The 22,466-nt window shown below is 47.4% G+C and overlaps 1 protein-coding gene across 1 annotated transcript; it reads right to left on the bottom strand.

The window, feature by feature from the left end:
• Positions 1-6,392: 6,392 nt before the first annotated feature.
• Positions 6,393-15,195, bottom strand: LOC144124178 (uncharacterized). The gene is made up of 6 exons (XM_077656830.1): positions 15,073-15,195; positions 13,652-13,818; positions 11,842-11,924; positions 9,972-10,055; positions 9,026-9,122; positions 6,393-6,405 (listed from the first exon to the last, which is right to left on the bottom strand). Exons 1-6 carry the CDS (start codon positions 15,193-15,195, stop codon positions 6,393-6,395), a joined length of 567 nt encoding a protein of 188 aa, XP_077512956.1.
• Positions 15,196-22,466: the final 7,271 nt, after the last annotated feature.

The raw sequence follows: 22,466 nt of genomic DNA, 5'->3' as shown, positions 1-22,466 counted from the left end.
TTACGACATCAAAATGAAAACCAATCTTCTTGGTACAGTTGCATTCGTATTCGGACATTTCCTCATTTACGTTTTTTCTTAAGAACCGATATATTAAATAACAGCAATAAAACTCCGAACAAAGAAAAAAACGGGCCTGCTGTTGTATGCTGCGCAAAAGTCGGGCATTACTAGAAGCAAAGACAACAACACTCAACACAGTCTTTATTATTTTTCTCATGACTCGATGTCTCAGTTATGCAATGCTCAAAGAGAGGAATTTTTTTTTCGGACATCTGCAGGCAGCGCGCCAATAACTCATTAAAAATCAGTTACTAGCAGTAACACTTATAATTTTATGGAGAACGAAACAAACGTGCAAATGCTTTCATCATTGCTGATATTGCTTGCTAGGCCCTCATAATCAATAGTCGCATCGAATTATCTTTTGCACTAATTTTTGCGCAAGTATTCCGAGTAAGCATCAAGCATTACTGAAGTTCATCTCCAGCAAAGTTGTCTGCAATAAAATATGTGTGCATAAATTTCACAAAAACTTCCCACGTTAAATTTATATTAGCTGAGTGGTAGCACGTGGCCCGTAAATTTGATTTCTGAGACGTTAATAAATCTTCCGCAGACAACAAGGCTTAGATACCCATTCTAACTTAATCTAAGTTGATAAAAATGCGCAAAAATATTCAGTCACTGCCATTATTTTATTACCGATCCTATATGGCGTCTGGAGCAGGACCCATCCTCACTTATTTAGTCATTTATGCTTCAGGAAATGAAGCCTCGCTTTTAATGCCTTTGCGCCGCTGCGTCTGGGAAACAAGAAAACTCTTTTGTGCAAGAAAAAAAACTGAACACTCATATGTGAAAGGCTGTGTTTGAATGAAAAGGTCACATATATGCCTTTTATCGACAGCCTTTCAGCGACATGTCGGGGATGGAACAAAAGCCGAAAGGGTTTTTCACTTAATGAACACTACAATTTCTGCATGACCACCAATACTACGATTCCTCGATGCGTATTTTGCGCACTTTTGACCAACTAAATCCCCGAGTGTAATAGGCTTGCTGGATAACGTCTTCCCCAGAAGCGCTTAAGTTTAACACATGCTTTGGGATGTCTGAAAATATAAAAGGGAGTACTTTATTTCAACCGTTTATGCAACTCCTCTACGGCCCTCTGCAGCTGTAAATCTGAGATAGATTTCTGTGAAGTTAGTTTCTATGCTTATGGTCTCATATTTCAGTAATGTTTGACAATTTTCACACTGGGAACTGTAGAATGTGTACCTCATTGACCCTTCCCACGTGTGGAAATCAGGCTTTAACAGCTGACAGCACCAAAGGTGTTCGAGCATCACCAACCCTTGCAAACTCTTCTGGCCAGTGCCCCCGCTTACTGTACATTATTCGTCATGACAGGCAGTACACAGAATACCTGTCTCCGAGCATTATTGTCAGCAACAAATGCTGCATCTCTGAAAATAATGATTGTCTCATTTCACTGGAAAATGTCACGGGATTGAATCATAATAATAATTTGTTTTGGGGGAAAGGAAATGGCGCAGCATCTGTCTCATATATCGTTGGACACCTGAACCGCGCCGTAAGGGAAGGGATAGAGGGAGTGAAAGAAGAAAGGAAGAAAGAGGTGTCGTAGTGGAGGGCTCCGGAATAATTTTGACCACCTGGGGATCATTAGAGAGTTTTAGTTTCACGTACGTAGAGGGTTCACGTACGAAAACGTGAGAAGTCTACGTAGCCTGCACGCAGGCGGTTTGAAACCCTTATAGTTACACGTACGCGAAACACGCCGCGCGTTACGCCTAGCGCCATCTACTAAGAAACACAGACACTGGTTGTAGCCAAAATCATCCAAGACAAGTCATTAAGCGAAGCTATTCATAGCGAGACCGTTGCTATGACGACGACCAATGCTACTTCGTCAGGCTTAGCAGCTGAAAAATCGCCCTTCTGTCTGAAAAACAAAAGCTATTTGTCGCTTGAAACCTTATGCGAGGGTAAGAATGGGCAAATCGAAGGCGAATACAGCAGTTTAGAACACCATATCGCCTCGAGGGATTAGCGACGAAGCTGTTATCGCCGTGAAGCGGCGGGCAGGGTGCCGCCATGTTTGTCAACGCTACGTACGCAAGCAACGCAAAGACCGCAACGTAAGAATCCGAATCTCACGTACGTACGTGAGACTCGCTCATACCCTTTGCGTTCTGCGCATGCGCACTGGTCACCCGTAAGAGCTCTACGTACGTGAAGCCTCTACGTACGTGAAACTAAAACTCTCTATTAACGTGCACTGACATCGCACAGCACACGGGCGCCTTAGCGTTTTTCCTCCATAAAAACGCAGCCGCCGCGGTTGGGTTCGAACCCGGGAACTCCGGGTCACTAGTCGAGCGCCGTAACCACTGAGCCACCGCGGCGGGGTGGGGATTGAATCCCGGTGCACATTAAGTGCACAATAAATAATCTCAGGAGGTCGAAATTTAGTCCGTAGCTCACCACTACGCCGTCTCCCACCGACCATGTGCTACTTTCGGACGTTAAACTCCACATGCTCCATGTGTTACCGCTTCACTTGCCAAAGGACCCATTTTCATTCACGCTCAAAGCAGCTACGACACCCTGCTTCAGGACAGCAATGAGATAATCAATAGTTGGTGCATTTAAGTCGCTATTTATAAACATTTGAGACTGTGATAATGTTTGAATTGTGTACGCTGCAGTGGGATATAGAGAACAGCTCCGTTTGCCAAACGGCTCCGTTCAAGTGAAGATATACTGAACGATATGTACAGTGTTTGCCGCAAGTAACCAAGTAACGGGGTTTGCTTCACAGCTGTGTAATGAAGCACTTATGGCATCCTTTCAACTCTAAATCTGTGTGGAGTAAGGAGAACCTTTGTACAAAACTTTCAACACCTTTAGGTATTGAGGGGTGCCATAATGGCTCCATTAGGCAACTGAAAAGTAAAGCCCATTTCCTTGTTACTTACGGCAAAGACGCTATTTACGTCTGTACAGATATAAACGAAAACAGCAACGACATCTACTGTTGGTCCCTTTCAAACAGCAATATATGTGCAGCTCACGAAAAAACAATGAAAACAAAGAATAAAGACATAAAAGGATGAAGTATTCACTTTATGCAATAACTGATACGTTTATTAGGAGACAACAAAGCAATACAGTAAAATTATGTATATACCGAGAAAAACACACGTTGAAAGTGATTCACCTTTTCAATGCTCTTGTTTTATAATTTAAATTCGGGAACGACAGCAATAAAATTCTATAAGAGAGCAGGAAATGCTTACACTCTTTTATGAAAAACTCCCGGAGGTCCGAAATGTTAATGATCGAAGAGAGGAAGAAACTTATTCCCCCGAATATTTTGTAAAAGCTCAAACAAGAACGGCATACTCGAATAATAACAAATGTAAGATATCAGCAGCTACTCTACGACTTCGTTATTGGTTGATAACTAAGAGCGATAACCACGAAATAAAAAGTCTTTTATTTTACTGCAGTTTTTTTTTCACACTTCGTTTCTTTGTTTTTTTGAAAAGCCGTGGTAGCAGGTCGCGTTGCAGCGCTTCTACATCACTGTAAGGCAAGCAGCTGGACTTTGTTCGTGATATTCGTCGGCATACATACTGTTTCTCGGCTCCTACGGGGCAGCGGAAAAACACGCGGTGGACAAAGCGTCCCTTGCTGCCACGCAAGACCCGTTGTCGCACAAAGGGGCACGGTCAGGCATCGCTTCTCGGACGCTACCCTCTAGACTGGGGTGGCACCATTTTTGTCGTCAGCGGGAGGAAATACAGGCCAGGTTGTGTGCTCTCGTAGAGCGCTGCACCTTGGGAAGCACTGGATCCCCGAGACAGCTACGCGGCCGCTATAAAAGTGAGGATCGCTGTTGTGCAGGGGGCAAAACGCTTGTCTAGAACAAGTTCTGGGAGTATTTCGGGCAGAAGACACGACATCTAGCGATAACATTTGGTTAAAAATGGTCTGGATATAAGCATGTGCAGTTAAACTCATCGGATTTCATCCTCATTTTTTGCCTCGCTGGTCGCAGCGACTTTGTGAGCTGCGGAACACACAGTTCGATCGTTCTAGACATGTGTTTTGCCTTCTGTAAATTAGAGTAGAAGACTTCGATTGGCTTGTGTCACTCCTTTGCTTCAGATGTGTTTATAGAAAAGTTAGCCCACAGATTTGTCGCCATTCGTTGTTCCATTGTTCGGCCCCATGTCACGTGGATTACCTCATTTTATGCGCTTGCCAGTTACCAAAGTGTTAAGACGAACGGCAGCCATCGAATCCACCATACTCCACTCGATCATATTCTATCCTCAATTCGACGGGCGGTGCTCACACTGTGGGGAGGTGTCGGACACCTACCACATGGTGTGGGCCTGCCAGCAGAACCCATCCCTACCCCCTATCCCAAACCCCACCCGAGAGGACTGGGAGGCGACCCTGTCAGGCTGCTGCACCCTCCAGGCCCAAAGGGCCTTAACGCAGCGTGCCCGGGCTGCGGCAACCGCCAATGGGGTGCCTGACTAGACATCCCCACCTAGTGGTTGTAAGGGCGTGACCCTTCAGGCCACGGACCCCAACACCTCTCTCTATAATTAATAAATGTTTTTACCACCACCTCCAGCGATCAGTCACTTAAAAATCCCGTGTAGAGCTGGAAAGACTTTCCATTGCTTCTGAAGCACCATCGTGGCATCATCACAACTAAGGTTTCGCCTCTCACCGCCCGTGATAAATCTTTACCTTCCACATGTATGTTTAAGTGTAACCAAAGAAAGCATCTAGATCGTCCATTGAGGCACAGGGCCTGCACCAAACTTTTTACCATCGGTAGTCAGGAAAGTTGAAAGAGTTGCATTTCGGGCGTACGCAAAGAATCCGTAATAAACACAGCGAAGCACGGTGCTCATGCTTTTTCCTCTATTGCAAGGTAATAAGATCTGTCTTACTTATTATCTCTTAGGTCACCACCGAGCCCATCCACTGCCCCAGTCCTCGTCTTCACCACCACGCACAACGGATGCCTCTCGAGGCGACACTGTGACAGTCATCTCACACGTAATGCAAGGTTCTGGAACCCACGCTTCTTCTTTAGTGAGCAAAGAACAGCGCCGAAGCACTTCTTAGATATCTGAAAACTAATGAAGCAAGATAGTTGGAACATAAAGGGCCAGAACATAGTTCCAAATGTATAGGTCAGGCAGGTGTAATGCAGGATATAGGCTAATGAGCTAATGATCCGCACTCTTAAGTAAAATGACTCTCTATTCCTCCCCCTATGAAGCAAATGTGCCTGATTGACTGCATTTCATTTCTCTCACTCTTTCATTTGTCTGCTATGCCTTAGGCGGCGCGGGCAGGAAGACATTAATTTTATTCGTCGAAGCGGCCAAACTTACGAATGTCCTGCACGCAACTCTGGTGCAGGTGCCTTCGAGGACGGCGAGAACTACAACCGGCTCGCGCGTACCGACGTCCAGGTCAGTGGTCACCATGTCCACCGCCCTGGCCATCGCCGTCACGGCGACCGTCTTGTTCGCTGTGATCCCAGCGTGTCACGCTGCTGGAGCGACATCGGAAGAGGAAGAGGGCCGCTCCTTCCTGAACTCGGCGCTGAAGAAGCGCTTGGGCTCCGGACTGCGTGCCACGGGCCGGTCGTACTTCGACGCCGAGGACATCCTACTGTTCATGCTGGGCCTCGGCCTGGCCTCCATGCTGGGCCTGGCCACCTTCATGGCGCCCTTCACCTCCATCCTGGCCACGGGGCTCACGCCGGTCACGGTGCAGGGCAACGTGCCGCCGGTAGCGGCCGCCGTCACGCACGGCAGGCGGCGACGGAGCAGCGCCACTTCCTGGGCTGACGGAACTCACGCGGCCAAGTTGCTGCACGCGATGGACGAAGCGCATGCGCGCTACAAGGAGCCGCTGTAAACGACCGCCACATTCGCTCGAAGGTCTTGGACAGGCACACGGTGCACTACTGAGTGCAGATCGTAACAGCGAGACGCGTTGCTCTGCAGGCGGAGCTCCGAAGGACCCGCTGTATACACTACAGTCCGCTGCAAAATTTTGCAGAACACGGGAGCGGCAAAAAGACGCAAGAACAAAAAGCGAACTCATTCGGAGCCGAGCGTCGACGGTAAAATTAAATAACTCAGTCAGCAGGCTCTACGATCCTTTGGGAGAAGCGCGGGGCAGTTCTGAGTACCTAGCTGTGTTCCAAGCGACAGGAAACTTTCGCGAATTTAGTCTGTCCATAGCAGCCCTGTTCTCTAACCACTTGCAGCCGGCTAGACGCTTTCTTGGCTTCATAGCGAGATGTTCCAGTACTCCGGTCAGAATTCAGTCCTGCGTTAAAGCGGATTTAGATGCATGTTCAAATGAACTGCGCCGAGTGCGTGGGCGCTTTTACGTTACACACTCACGTTCTCTTCTCGTGGCTTTTCTCTTCACTTATTCGACAACTATTTTTTTTTATTTAAATGGTTGTATGGCACCACATAATATTCGTCTGAAGAGAGAAAAAACATTCTAGGATAGAAAACTCGCGGAAAATACCCGTAACGCACTACAGCTCCTGTCCTAAGATCACACGGTTCCCGGACCCACCCGAACCAATTGCCCACAAGCGGCGCACTCTCTATATTATCACCCTCCCCGTTCTACGGAACCCTTTCACGCACATCTAAGTAGCATTATCTTTGCGGAAGAATCCGGACACGACATGGTATGCCACCGACACCGACTACGAATACCCTGCAAAAAGTACCTAGTACAGCCACTAAAATACATTCCATCAGGGACTTGATTACGAGCAATCTGTCCTCACTTCTTAAAGACAACCGCTACAACAAGTACGCGATATCCAAGAACAGACGTAAATTCTCTTGCTTCGAGCAACAAATATTCGCTCAAGGTTTCTGCAGTTTCTTGCAACCCCTACATCAAGCAATACCACTCTTTTTTGCTGTTTCTAGTTCCTAACGATATCGCAGATAATTATAAGGCAGTCAGATACTTTAACGGCAGACTCAACCCATTTTTTTGACCGCAGTTTTTATGGCGGCCAGTTTTGTGCGTCGGTGAGCGCTGCGGACAGCTTTCTCTCTCTCGCGTGGGGTCACGTGGTCCGAGCGGACCAGGAAGTAGATGCGCATAGCTATTAACCCATTAACACAATAAATTAGGGCACCGACCGTCTTGTAGACAACGGGCGCCCGTCAAAACAGTCGCAAACGTCACGCTGTTACACGCATGTCTGCTGCATATTTCACCTAGCGCTGAAGAGGAAGCTGTAGTTTTTAACGCTTTAAAAACAAAGAAAGCTATGCACATAATATGACAGCTCTTACACATGTTATTCTTTCCTCTCCATTCCTGTGCATCTGTACTCAAGCCTTCTTTTCTTTTGTGTTCTATGCCTTACTTGCGAGATTTTGACTTACCAAGCCAACCCTTCAGCTTTTCTCTTATATAAACTCTTTTTTTTTCACTTTTGTACGTACCCAGCTCATGTGATGAAGGATATTGTACGTAGAGCAGAAACACCTTAGCCTTTCTGCTGATTCCTCGACCTCTAATTCAGTGCTTCGTCTCCTACGCGCAGTCTAAACGTTGGTATACTGGCTACCTTAAAAATGTTTGGACACATTAGGGTATTTTTACAGGAAAGGGAACGGTACCACAAGCTGTTTGCTTCGCATAAAGCTTGTGCAGATACATTTGTAGTTTTTTTGTTTACACACTAGTAGCTTCTGCCACTGTCGCCAATCGTCAATCGCCTAAAAATGCACGCGGAAACTGTAGAATGGAGTTTTGTACTCCATGTGCCGTGGTTAGAAATGGTGGCGAGAGCGAGATGAAGAATATAGTACGTCTATGTCGAAGATAGAGCTCTGGTGCCATTCTGGGCCACAAACAGAACTCTCCCATTTTTTTTATCAAAGCGAGCGATAATTTGTCCGTTCTCTTGTCCAAGGTTACTATTGCAAAGCGTGCAAAGCATTCAGTCTTATCATTTATGATGCACCTACCAGGGGTTTAAGCTCTATACTCCCAATTCTTCTGAAGATGAAGTTGCGGTGAGATGACCGCCAGTTCCCTTATGAACGTTGCGGACAGAGCAGCCTGTAGTGAAGCGAAACGCGATTCTAAGGCTTCCCAAATAAAGATGTGTGACCCGCGTTCATGCTAAAGTACTTTGATGTATAGCAGAAAGTACTTCTTTTGATCGACATACTTGACGGTATTCACTTGTTAGGCGAGCTTGCTATGAATGATGTACCGAAACATTTCTTTCTCCACAAAACCAGCAAGACAAATTCTCGTTTTTCCGACGAATTCTGCTAGTGAATTGCAATAAAACAGAGGGTACTTGTAGTAACTTGTTGAAAATAAAGACATCGTTATTTCCGCCTTTTATTGCGGTCTCCTTGATCAATTCAGTTCGTTACATCTTGGCGCTGGCTGACAGCAGAAGCCTGAACAGCTGCTCTCAATATGTCGCGGTTAAATACATAAAGGCTGCGAACTGGGCGAGTTGGTACTGATTCATATTTGAACAGCACAATAAAACAACGCTTGTGGTGTCCATTTTTTGTTCTGTTCCGTTGTTTTATTGCGCTGTTCAAATATGAATGCATAAATTTTCTTCTTTTGTACTCTAATTGACTTTAATCAAATAACTGGCGAGTCCAGGAAGCAGTCACATCTCTACATACTTCTAGACATCCCTAAAGCTCTCACTGTTATGGAAGCTGGTCTTCGGTTCTGCATCGAGCCTGCTTCTTAGAAATAGTACTTCCGGTATTCGTTCCTGCTGTGTCATTCCCTCCGAACTCATATATTATGTTCAGGATAAAAGGCCAGTCGCATTTATTAAGGCTAAAGAACTGAAATGTCAGGCGATCTTTTTTACTCGTTTAGTTACCTTATGAATGTTTTATTCAAACAAAATTCTTCGTCGTACGTAATAAACTTGTTGGGGCCGCATAAGAGGTCGTAGATGAACAAACAGATGCTGCTAATATTCCGTAGCCCCTCCAGGGTGACCCAGAGATCACAACCTGCGTCAGAAATAAGAGACACAAGTGTGACCTAATGCGCACAACACACAATGTTGAGTGAAAAATGTTCAAACGAAGCCACGAATTGATTGTAGTAGTGGTGTCGAAATGTATAAGCTATACACGGAGCCTGCAGGCAGGTCTCCATAGCATACCAACCCCTGCTTTTGTCTTCAACTGCCTCTAGAGATGAGAGCCGTAGAGATCGTTCTTACAGTGGTGACCATAGTACGGTGCCAGTGAGAATATTTGGACTCGTCTGCAGTACCACTGGGCCGTCTTTCATCCCGAAGCTGGTTAAAAAAAAAGTAAGAAAAATGCACCATCCAGATACCTGACATCTCGGCCCACAGCGTTCAAGTAATACAATTTTCTGCATTCCATTTTGTGGTGATCTCTATCGTTTGTGAATTTTGCGATCATTGTGAGGTCAGTACCGTAGTTACCACATTTAGCCGCATAGAGAGAGAGAGAGAGAGACAGAAGCTCTTTAAATGAAAAATATAGAATTCTGCTGGCGTTTAAATTCGCTGGCTTCATACTCTTCGGGGGAAGGAATTGAACTATGTTCCCGGTAAGACAAAAAGGCCTCTCCTGCGACAGCTGCAGCCATCTTATCCCTGCAAACTTCCTGATCGCGTCGTGTTACCAGCCTCACCCAGGTGCGCTTATTACGCGGGGTGAAATTCTCACTGCGTTCAATTAAAGTTTTTACGACGCCTGAGAGGACGCAACCGATGAAGTGACCGCCAATGCGTATAGCGACGCGTCTACACTGCATCCGCATGAGCCAGTGACCGCAGGAGAAAAGAATTTTCGTTTCCAGTCGTCACCGTGTGCTGTTCTCACCATTGTTTCGATGCGGCGCGCGGTCAATATCGCAGTTGTCGTACTCGGACACCACCAATGGATAGTATACGGACAGGGGGCTGTCTGTAACCAAACAGAGCCGTTTTGATTGAAAAATGCGTGCAAGAAATAAAACGCGAACATGAGATACTACCACGCCCCTTACTGCAGTCAGTCGCGCCCAGCTGATTTATGCATTTTAATGAACTCATTCGCGCAAATGCTAATTCTCATCCAGCATATTCAGCGGGAGGAGCAAAACTATAACGGCCCCTCATTAACTAAATTTTAAGCTGCGCTACCAGGTCTGCCGCTGCGCTAACCCTCGAGTGTATGTTGTTGCGGTTAGTGGTTTATCGTTGCATACGCCACCACTGTCCCATAGACAGGGCAAAGCAACCTTGACCATAGCAGTGAGCCAAAGCACAGCACTAGACATGCGATCTGACGAAGAAAAATTGTACAGGCATAGAATGAGCAAAATCATACAGATTGTTTGCTGAGAAACATTTGCAAACAAAAAAGTATTTGGTGGCAGCATACACCGCCACACCGCACAAGGAGCCAATCCTTGCGTCAAAGACATGCAGGTAGTTCCTGATTGCTTGAACCTGTGCATTGTTATTTCCGGTTATCATCTTGCTGAAGCGAGGGAACGCACAAGTGCTTTTTTATTTATTTCTCAAGCGAGAAATAAGCTAGCTTAATCGACCTTGCCTACAAACAGGGAGCGCCAGATAGACAGTTACCTTTAATGGAGTATACTTCTTGCTGTCGTCACTGGCGCTGGTCTCCTTCGACCGTTTTTCGAGTTTATGGGGGCGAGATGCGTCACCGTTCGTTTCGGCCGTTTCGATGAGGCGTCAGAGTGCAAAGCAACGACTGACAATATCTCAAACCGCGTTAAAGGAAGGCAATCACTACTTGGTCATTGCGGAAATGACGTCACCGCGCCCGAGGTGTTAAAGCTAAATCCGCCCCTTCTCGGCGGACCAAGAGGGAGCGCTCCGCTGCAGAGCGAACTGTTCCGTAACGACCAGTGGAACTCGCGATCCCGATCCGCATTCACCAGTGGAACTCGCATTCGCCACCGCGGAGTAAAAAAAGCGGCTCCGGATCTACAAGTCGAATTCGCCATAAAATTTTCTTTCCCTGTAAATTTTGTGAGATGTGGGCAGACGCATATCATATGGTATGGGCCTGCCAGAAAAATCCGCAAATAAAGAGAGTAAATCAGCCAACGAGAGAGGGCTGGGAGGCGACCTTGTCCGGCTGCTTGGACCTGGAGCCCGGAGGGCTCTGGTTCAAAGAGCGCGGGCAGCGGCTACCGCCAATGGTGTCCCGGAATGAGGACTACCACCCAGGCAAGGGAGCGGTCAAACCCTCCACTCTCCTCTAAAACCCGCCCCAGTGCATCCAATAAAGTTTTACCACACCCACCATCCCTCCTTTCCTGTCCTATTGCACAAATTCTTTCACTTCCAGCTGAGGAACTGGTTATTTTTCTCTACCTAGGTGCCAAGAGATATTATATTTTCTTTGGTGATGATTTTTATGGTTCAAGGGCAGCTGTGCCCAAAGAGCGCCAAGACTCAAGATATTTTACGTCTACACATGGTGGGGTCAAAAAGCCATTTCCCAAGCATTTCACCCTAAATAAGCAGAGCACCAGACCAAAAGAAAGCTTGTACCCATTCTATCGCCAGTGGGTATCCGGCGGCACTGGGGATCGAACCCCTCGCCTTCCGCATGCGTTGCAATTATCTTTCCTTTAATTCTGTTAATATCGTTTTCATACTGACCCATACAATGTGTCAGCTAAAAAGTGTCACAGAAGGCACGTTCTGCCTGCTCATCGACGAATACTCACCACTGAACAGAGACGCAGCCAGAGCATTGGGAACAGAATAACCTTCAGTGGCCTCTGTATGTAAGTACGACGTCTGATTTATCCTGAAAACAAAAGATTGTCGCTTTGAATTCTTCAGCGCCATTGACGAAATGACGACTTGCTACTGAGCAGCGAATCTTCGATGTTTTTTCTTTTCTCCGCATTGTATAGCTCTGTAGAATTGTTAACGAACCCAGCCACACATGACTGTCGTAATCTCGTATGTATTGCAATAAATTATGAAACCCTTATTACGCTTGTAAATTTGCAGAAAAAAAATTGTTCTTATTGCGCCGAAAGTAATACTGTTCAATCTTTATGTCAACAAGAGTGAACGAAAGAGTTAATTCTTCCGCTCTGTAGATAACCAGATTGCTTTAAGCACCGTTCTGGTGACATTGCGGGTCTTCCACTGTTAAGTGATGCGCAAGATACCAGACAAAACGATAGGGGGGGGGGGGGGGGGTATAGTCAAATCGCGATACTGAGAAATCACGATAATCACGGGAAAAGTACAGGATGCGCTACCTTGAGTTGCACAGATTGTTGCACAACGAATGCGCCAAATTTTATTCGAAGAGAATGGTATGTAATGCAATAGACTAGCAACATCTCTCTAACAACGTAACAAACCCAAACGTAGTACGCGATAAAAGTATATACAAGACGACTCTTATACATGAAATTATAAATGCCACATTACCAGCATATTAGCATGCTTCCTTTGTTTCATAACTTATAAATGGCGCGAGAAAGATGTTAGAGGTTGAACCGGATAGTTGGAAGTAGAAACAAGCATGGACTAGCTGTAGATAATAATGACCGCGAGAATCGCTATCCACTCCTCTCTTCCGCTCCTTACTTATGTCATCTTGCAGGTGTCTTTCGCGCCACGAGATTTTCACAACTGCTGTGTGGGGCTCTCGCTAAGAGCCTAACGATCGCTAAGTCAAGAGACCCTCTTCCTTTAAAGCCTATGGTTGGATGAATCTCATGCACTTGATTGCCCATCCACTAACTTCAAGAGTTCGTAGTTGTTCTACAGAAGGTATTCATTTTTCTTAAAGAAAGTATCCGCTTTCTAGTAGCTACGGTACAGAATGCCGGTTCGTGACAGCTTCGTATGCTTCTGAGGTTTAGAAATCCCGTATAGTGCCAGCCATAGCCGCACAACCAGCGACGCTGCTCAGCCGCCAAGAAGCAATGAAGGACGATATTAAGCTACCAAGTCGGCACAGTTCTGCGAACGGAAGTGACTAGCGGCAGGCAACATTTGGCGGGATTTGCCGTCGGTACGGAACAATGTAACATCTGTTGCGAGCAGTAGCAGTCAAGCACATCAGGGAGAAAGAGGACCGAATCACTGACGATTCAGGCTTCTACGATTCAGTTCTCGAGATGCATGCAACTTTTCTGTGTGGCGTCTTTGCCGCGACCCGTTTTCAAAGCGACAAAATGAACGCGGTACACGTTGGCCGCCAGTCGCTGTTTGTATAAGACTTCCAGTGGGGTCCCTTATTGTGCTCAAACGCAGGTGAGGCGGGCGTCTGTGTAGTACTATACGATGGACGCTAACTCAGCATTACTCAAATCCGGTTAAGGAAAACGTCGTATATACAACAGAGTGCCGACAACAACTGTGATCTCCTTTGCAAATAAAGCACTTGTGCTGTTAGCGACTAAGCGGTAGGTTAGAGCACAGTTGCCAACAGCGATGTGTTGGTACCACCAACAACGGCAAACCAACTTGAGCCCGCGAAAAAGCTGTCGCGCAGAATGTGCTACGTACATTTGGCCGCTCGCGTTGTCCCAGTAGAACACGTCGGCTACGGCACGCTTTCTTTCGAAGTCCAATTCCCGAACAATACCGTGGACGCACTGGCCGTCCCATCCAAAAAAGGGATCGTGTTCGAACGACCTCTGGCGCAGAACGAACATATACGGTTGATGGAAGGACTGCAGGTAAAAAAAAAAAACAGAAGTGGGAGTATTCCTTCCGTAGCATCCTTTCGGACGATGGAGCGAGCACAAATGGAGATGACGGGTTCGTTAGGACACATATGAAAGAAGCCGACAGTTTTTTCAAATCAAAGAAAGCACAGGAAAATATTTATGGCAGGTGGGGTTTAACGCCTCATCCTGCTCATGGGCTATTAGAGACGCGGGAAATATTTATGTCGTTGTTGTTGCTGTTGTTTTTGTAGTTGTTCGAGGAGCAGGTAAGTGAGTAATCATTTATACGGGGTAATTTTACAAATCAGAACAAAATATGCCGCTAGCGGCAGCCGATTCCACATCCTTAGAAGCAAGGAAAGTTCATCATCTTTCACTTCCCAATTACGGTACGGTAAGAAATGTGAAAGCACTGAGTCGTATTAATTGTCAACGAACGCAGCAAAAATAAATGAAACACGCATGCCTGTATCGGCGACGCCCAAGCTGTTCTCGCTTTGAAGGACTTCGCCATGTTTCCTGGCAAGTATCCCAAGAGGCACCTGGTGATTCCCGCACCGAATTCGCAGCGAAAATATGCTTCATGAGTTTTCTCGCCTAATTACACCGGGTAGGCGAAAGAAAGTGCTATGAAATTGAATTCAGGACATACTGCCATCGCCACTTCGCAAACGCTATGCGCTGAGAACAGCAGTATATTTGTTGCGAGGCGCAGTACCTTCATAGCCTAGAATTAACGCAGACAGAAACGATGGGCATAGATACACGAAGATCTTATAACATCAGAAAGAGTAAAACAGTGCGAAGACGAGGAAAAGAACTAATACACGCGGGTGCCGAGTGTGAACCAACTTTATTGCCTTTCGGTGAAGCTGCATATGGAGGCGAACTGGCACAAAGAGGTGAAAAAAATTTTACAGCCAGCGAAAATTCTCACTTACTCGAATTCAGGTGCCAGTTGTTATCCCACTATAAGCCGCTTCGCCGAAAGGTCATAAAGTTGGTTGATACCCAGCGCCCGTATGTGTCACTTCTCTCACTTGATTCTCCAGTTTCATTCGTGCTGTTTGATGACTCTTTCAGTCATGTGTCAAGCATCCCGAGCCAACACTCTATTGCGGCTTATAACTTCAGCCCTAAGCGCAGCTGCATCGGCATGCGTATATATGTATCTCTGTCCATAACTCTTTGTTTACGCTCCTACGAAGCTGTTGTGTATCTCCCACCAGCACTGCATTATACTATTCTACAAATTACCTTCCACGAATCCTGATGCGGCGAAAGGTAAGCTTTCCTCTCGGGAAGACTCGTTGCCGTGACGCAGGCCATGACAGCAAAGGCGAGTCCAATGCTGCCCCCAACGAAGGAGTGCTCGCGCATAGCTGATTCTCCTCGTCGCTGCCTTTATCTGCGGTGTACGCAAACAAATGCGACCACGGAGTGTGAACAAACTCTCCGGTAGATGACATCAACGCTGTTCGTCTCCAACTCATACCACAAAATAATGATTCGTAACGTCAGATGCTCAGGATTACGTCTGCGAAGAAATGTTGTTACCCCTGCGAATAGGTTTCGAGTGTCTTTCTAGCCTCCCATAGATCCGTGGCATACTGAAACGTAGTCGAGTTCAACTCGTCGAACACCTGCTTGAAAACCCGTGGATGAGAGCGAGAATGGAGTACTTGACTTCGCAGTAAACTGTACAGACATTCAATGCAACAAGTGGAAGTGAATACGGGTCAAGAAGAACGGCTTAGATTTAAATCGTAGTTTTGTTGCAAAACTACATTCCACGAAGTGTACACAATACGGAGTGTAGCCGGGCCACTTGGTGCATGATTTTTGGCAAAACATCGCGCAAGAAAACAGGCACAACGCTGTGTCTGTGTCTACTTGTTTGTGTCCTGTTACCCTGCGCGCTGTCTTGCCAAGAATTGTACACAATACAAGGAAGTTAGCCAGAAAAAACCACGACGCACTAAAACGCGCAAAGCCAGATGCAATATGACACCTCAACCTCCTCTAAATTAAACTAAGAGCCGGTTGGTGCAACTTGTTGGGAGAGTTACAACAGCTAAAGCGAGGCAGCACAAGACATAGGTGCGCATAGGAGTGCGGCTGGACTAACAACTTAAGGTTGCGTTTCCAGTAGCGTATGAATGATCGAATGATTTGATGGTCTGTGTTTACGCAAAACTTTCGTGGTTATTCCAGCCTATCTCCCGTCCATTTATCAGTACTGTCGCGGTTTTTGTTTTTGGCTTGTCTTATGTTTCATAGCAACCCCACTCTCGCAAAAAAAAAACAAATTCCTAATGTTGCGTGGCCCCATTCCCTTTAAAAAGGCATGGCTAGCTATTGTAACAACCTCCGAATCACCTACGCTATGTCCCCCACATTTCTTTCATAATTCTCTTTCCTTTAAAAGGCGTAGTCATAGATATAAAAGCTCAAAACCGCCATTTCAGTTATGAGAATTTAAAAACGTACACTTCTGCCTGCTTCTTTGTTATAATTCGGCGCTTTTAAATGCGGGTTGCTGCCCTGAATATTATTGCGATTCTTTCCGCCACAGAAGAAATGTGTCATGGGTACTCACGGTCGGCAGCACCTTCCAGGGACCTCACTGTGAACGCTATATACGACTGCGCGACCACGGCAGACCCCAGCGAAATGCCGCGGAGCTTGCGGGAAGTATTAGGCGTAAAAAGAAAAGACAAATAAACGCGGAAAGAAAGGCCGCAGGAGAAAAAAACGCTTACGGTCAGTGGTGCCTCCACTGCGAGCAAAGAAAACGGGTTCCATGCGCCCAAGCAATCGCTCTTCATTCGATGGTACAGAGATACAAACAACTTACTGCGGGGTGACTCAGAGTGTTTATGATGCCGCACGCGTCCGTAACCGGGCCACTGACCCTCTAGAAAAAAAAATTCTGCCAATCTTTCTGTCAGAACAAGTTGGTAATAGCAGTGAATGTGAACGCAGTATAGCTTGGGGCCGAGCAAGTTTGTACGCTGCACTGAGAAGTCAGATGTGAAGCTTTCACGAGGAAAACAAGACGAAACACAAGGATATGTCACTGTGTTGTCGCTGCGGTAAAGATGAGTCGCGGCAGAGTTGATCGCGAAATCTTGGAGGCACTAGCGGCCGCTAATATCGGGACGAGATGCGTCAGCCCGTCATCCATTACTTTGACAGACAAAGAAAAGGCGCTAATTTCTGCGCAATGCGTAAAACAGACTAGCACGGACACATTCACTTGGGATCAGGGTGCCGGAACACAAAAAAAAGAGGGCGGGGGGGGGGGGGGGGGGGGGTCAGAGCTCTCTCAAGTATTCTTAAGGGGGACTCCCCCCCCCCCCCCCCCCCGCCCCGCTTCCTGTCCCATTTACACTCTTTTAAATGTAAATGCCCATTGACATGAGCTGGGCCCCACCATAATAATACCTCGGCAAAGATCCCCCCCCCCCGTTTCCTGTGTTCCTGCTTGGGTTCCCTTAAACATTGCTTTCGTGGTGTGAAAAAATTTAGCTGTTAGTCAGCGTTGTCTAACTTCGGCTCTCTTCCTGAAGCCGTTTTCACGCCGCTAATTGGCATTGTAAATACAGGCAAAGGTAAATGCAAATACAGCTAGGGGTAAGTACAGACGCGCAATACTGCTGTCGTATTGGATGTTCGAAACTAGACTTTGACGATTTCGACTTGTTTTTATCAGCAGCTTTAACGCGATAGCGTTAAAGACCCCGTTATCCAGAAAATCCGGCGTCGGCGTAGTGAGCGAAAAATCACGAGCATCACATGGTTCTTGTAAAACAGCGCAACGGCTCGAAGCCACGCAAGCTGCGTTTTGTCCCTTCCTTGTATGGTTTCAAGCCATTTCACTGTTTTACAAGAACAAAGACTCTGACAGGTGCTGCCCAGAGAGCGACCTAGGAGACAGATGGGCCACCTAAGTCACGTGACCTCGCGGCGTCATCACAACCTTCCCACCTGATAGTGAGCACACTGCTCACCGTGGAAGGTGGCAGATAAATTAACGACTGGTCGCTCGGGAAGAGCAAAATGGGCCGCACAAGGAGCACCTGTCATCTCAGGGCAGTGGCGCATCCCTCAAACGCTGCACCACTGGGCCAGGAAGGATATGAGGACTCCCCGGCATCTATTAATGTAAAGTAGATAATAACCTTCCACATACATGGGAATTAATCCAATACGCTATCGCATCATACCCTTGAGGCGGATCTTAACTGTAGTGTCGCCTCGAATTTTTTCAAGAAGGTTTTACGGTCCCGTCGGATAGTATTCGTAGCCTTCAGCCTCATATTTCAGTACAACTAATTATTGTGCCTGCTAGTCACATTAATTAGCGCGCCTTTTCATATTTTAAGTTTAGAGGCGCTCCATACAAAGAACTGAACTACCCTTCACACTCCCCTTTTGCATCCTTCATCCCCTCCACCCGCCGCGGTGGCTCAGTGGTTACGGCGCTCGGCTACTCATCCGGAGTTCCCGGGTTCGAACCCGACGCTGCGTTTTTATGAAACTGCGTTTTTATGGAACCCCGCCGCGGTGGCTCAGTGGTTAGGGCGCTCGACTACTGATCCGGAGTTCCCGGGTTCGAACCCGACCGCGGCGGCTGCGTTTTTATGGAGGAAAAACGCTAAGGCGCCCGTGTGCTGTGCAATGTCAGTGCACGTTAAAGATCCCCAGGTGGTCGAAATTATTCCGGAGCCCTCCACTACGGCACCTAATTCTTCCTTTCTTCTTTCACTTCCTTCCTTATCCCTTCCCTTACGGCGCGGTTCAGGTGTCCAACGATATATGAGACAAATACAGCGCCATTTCCTTTCCCAAAAAAAAAACAATTATTATTCTGGTTGGGTCCTAATGTTCTTCTAATGAGTAGTAACTCGTGAGAAACTGAACACTCACGCGTTTTAGATTTTCGCTTTACGTTTCTCGTCTGCTTTTCGTGTAGTGAAGATTTCATGCCCTGCTTTCCTGGACATCCCCAACTAGTTCCATCTGTCAGCGAACACCCCGTTACTGAATGGGAAAACTTTTATAATTGAGAAAAACCGTTTCCCATAAAATGCCCCAAGAGGTTGGCACTGATGGCTTACTGCTCTAACGCGCTGCGAAATCTGACTTATAAAATGCTTCCTGTGTCCGCACCGAAGAGTTTTGACGGCTGAGTGGGGTGCACCTAACGTTTGAAATTCCCGCGGCATTTTTATGCTCGGCGGCATAGATCATGTGGTGACAGCCGTACAAACTAGAAGCGCTTGTGCAGATTTTTTAGTCTTGTGCGAGTTTTGCACTTGAGTCTTTATGCGTAAACACTGCATGTGATAAAACATTACGAATTCTGGTGTATTTTCTCTGCCAAGTGGTCTCCGCTCAACTCTAAACGCGATAAATCTTACCTCCTCACTCTGGTCGTGCGCGCATTCCACCGACTAACTGCTGAGAACGAAGCAAACAAGAGACCATCCACAGCATAACTATATAGACACGAAAAGTGGGCAAAAAGGCAAAAGGTATCACCTTTTTACTTTGGTTTATTATCTAAACCTAATGAGCGCACCGTTCCTGTACCTCCTGAGGCGGATAGGCAATTCGGCAAAAAGCAAAAAAAAAGGTTTACTGGGACTGTAGCGATCGACAGCTGAGAACTGCATAAATATGTATGACGGGCTTCAGTTTGTGTTGATGGTGGAGTGGAGAGGCTCAGCTTCAAGGTAGTACGGGATTTCCTTCCTTTGCTGCATGTTAGCTAGCTTATGTGATGCTGTTTAAGCGTCGACAACGTTTGGAGGAACGTTGCTTGCAGTAAGCAGACAAATAAATAAACATGAAGGGAAACACGAGCTGTGATCCTTGTTTTCAGGACGCAGTAATGAATGCTGCCAGTCGCCACAAATATTATTGTTACATACGTGACGGCAAGCCGATGAAGAGAGACCGACATGACAGATGATGATGGCATGATTTAATGGCGGCGGGCGTAGCGCGGGCCTCCTGCCTGCGCCACTGTCCACTTTCTCTTTTTTAAGGCCGTGAGACACGGGGCCACCGAGGGATCGTCCCGATCGCGAACTAGGAGAAAGACGTTGATGTGAAGCATGACGACGATGGGCGTGAAATAATCGTGAATAGCTTGCCGGGGCCACGGTGCATGAGAAGATCGGATGAGCGTTGGTCCACGAAGACTGAAAAGCCATCGGTCGCCTGAAGCCAACGCCGAGGCCGGAGGACGCGCCCAACGGCAGGGGCTGGGGTGCTGTGTTCTCATGTGTGGGTGTGTGGTCCGTGGGGTCTCAGGTCAGCGGCGACGGTCTCCCATCAGTGAGGTCGTAGGTCATCGTGCCTTCTGGGCACTCATATGTGGATGGTCAGTGGGGTCTCAGGTCAGTGGCGACATTCTCATATCAGTGAGGTCGTAGGTCGTCGTGCCTTCTGGGTTCTGACGTGTGTGTGGTCAGTAGGGTCTCGGGTCTTTGGCAGCGGTCTCAGATCAGTGAGGTCGTAGGTCGTCGGGCCTTCTGCGTTCTCATGTGTGGGTAATCAGTGGGGTCTCAGGTCTTTGGCAGCGGTCTCGGATCAGTGAGGTCGTAGGTCGTCGGGCCTTCTGGGTTCTCATGTGTGCGTGGTCAGTGGGGTCTCAGGCCTGTGGTGGCGGTCTTGGATCAGTGTTGTTGTCGTCATGTCGTCGTGCCTTCTGGTCGGGGCTGGGGGCGAGACGGAGGAGAGCGGCGGCGTTGGGCCACATCTGGCAGTCTGTGGCAAAGCCGGGAGGTGCGAAACTACGAGCATTTCACGGGATGCCTTGGCGGGAGCAGGCTCCAAAGCTCCGGGCCGAGATGATGAAGGCACCCCGCACCTCCGTAAAATGTTACGTGACGGCAAGCTGGTGAACAGAGAACATGACAGATGGTAATAGCATGATTTAATGGCAGCGGGTTGTTGTTGTTGCTGTTGCCTGAAAAGATGATGGCACATACCCACGGTGGGGGATTGGCCAGGGTTTGGTGCAGGTCCAAACAGAGAATGTCTAATCCAAGTGAATCTCAACCGATTTATCAATTAAGATTGGTAGTGAAAAGGAAATCCTTAATTTGATTGAGCATGAGGAAATCGAGTTGTAAGGCAGCGGGCATAGCGAGGACCTCCTGCCCGTGCCAATGCCCACATCTTCTTCTAGTCCGTGACAACATTGCAAATTATGCGCACAAGCGGAAAACAACCTTGATTCTCAGTTACAAATTAATTGGCACAAAATAACATCAAGTACACACACAGCTAGCCATCATTTTTATGGCTATAGTCGTCATTTCAAACCCTGCGCTTTATGCTTTAATGTTTACCTTAGCTAGTTCCAAAGCGCGCGCGACAATGAAATCTTCATGTTGTACTCGAAACCTCAATAATTTTGATAAAAAGCTTATAAAATTGTGATGAGAGCTGTATTCTCCAACAACTGACGCACACTTCACGTATAACGCAGTTCTCTAAGGAGTGCATGGCCATGGTGGCCTTGACTTTTTCAGTAGACCGCCCACCTTCTACCTACAAGTCGTGAGTTTGAATCCCTGGGTAGTCAGGTTGATAATGTGTCCTTTCTTGCCATATGTGCTCGGTGCTCTCGGTTTTTCAGGAAATAACAGGCAGGGTAATTGTCGCACTTCTCTGTGGACATCTCAACCGCGCCGTAAGGGAAGAGAGAAAGGTGGGAGTGAAAGAAGAGATAGAGAAATGGGTGCCGTCGTTGAGGGATCCGGAATCATTTCAAGCGCCTGGGGATCTTTAACACGCACTGGCATCGCACATCATACGGGCGCATTTTGCGTTTCGCCACGATCGAAACGGACCCGCCGCGGTGGCTCAGTGCTTAGCGCGCTCGGCTACTGATCACGGAGTCCCCGGGTTCAAACCCGACCGCGGCGGCTGCGTTTTTATGGAGGCAAAACGCTAAGGCGCCCGTGTGCTGTGCGATGTCAGTGCACGCTAAAGATTCCCAGGTGGTCGAAATTATTCCGGAGCCCTCCACTACGGCACCTCTTTCTTCCTTTCATCTTTCACTCCCTCCTTTATCCCTTCCCTTACGGCGCGGTTCAGGTGTCCGCCGATATGAGACAAATACTGCGCCATTTCCTCCCCTCCCCCCCCCCACCCAAAAAAAAAGCCACCGAAACGCGGCCGCCGCGGTCGGGTTCGAACCCGGGTACTCCGGCTCAGTGGCCGAGCGCACTAACCACTGGGCCCGCCGCTCCGGGTTCTAACTTGCGGATTTTGAGGAACTGAAATGGCGCAGTAACTCTCTCACATCTCGGCGGACACCTGAACGGCGCCGTAATTAAAAGGAGGAAGGTGGGACTGAAAGAAGAAAGAGCGAAAGGGGTACCGTAATGGAGGCTCCGGAATAATTTCGACCACCTGGGGATTTTTACCGTCCAATGACATCGCAACAGTACAGACAGACATCCAACACCATACGCAGCGGGCTGAAATGACCACAGACACGCCACTCTATAGACACCCGACTCGCCCACCACTTGGCGGCCTACCAGAGCCTCCTAGAGGTGGAAACGGAGTAAACATAACACCGACACTCAAAAAACGCTTAGCCACTCTGTAATCCCCAATCCAAC

This window comes from Amblyomma americanum, chromosome 3, assembly GCF_052857255.1.
Source record: "Amblyomma americanum isolate KBUSLIRL-KWMA chromosome 3, ASM5285725v1, whole genome shotgun sequence".
Taxonomy (NCBI): domain Eukaryota; kingdom Metazoa; phylum Arthropoda; class Arachnida; order Ixodida; family Ixodidae; genus Amblyomma; species Amblyomma americanum.
Note: the sequence above shows the minus strand (reverse complement) of the source record. Positions and strands in the feature narration are given on the sequence as shown.

Bases quoted from the DNA above. Each gene is read 5' to 3' on its own strand.
- LOC144124178 (XM_077656830.1), bottom strand. From the start codon at position 15,195: ATGCGCGAGCACTCCTTCGTTGGGGGCAGCATTGGACTCGCCTTTGCT. The intron at 13,819-15,072 runs GTAATTTGTAGA...TTTTACCTGCAG, and splicing joins CGCATCAGGATTCGTGGAAG to TCCTTCCATCAACCGTATAT. The intron at 9,123-9,971 runs GTGAGAACAGCA...TTTCTGACGCAG, and splicing joins CGCGCCGCATCGAAACAATG to GTTGTGATCTCTGGGTCACC.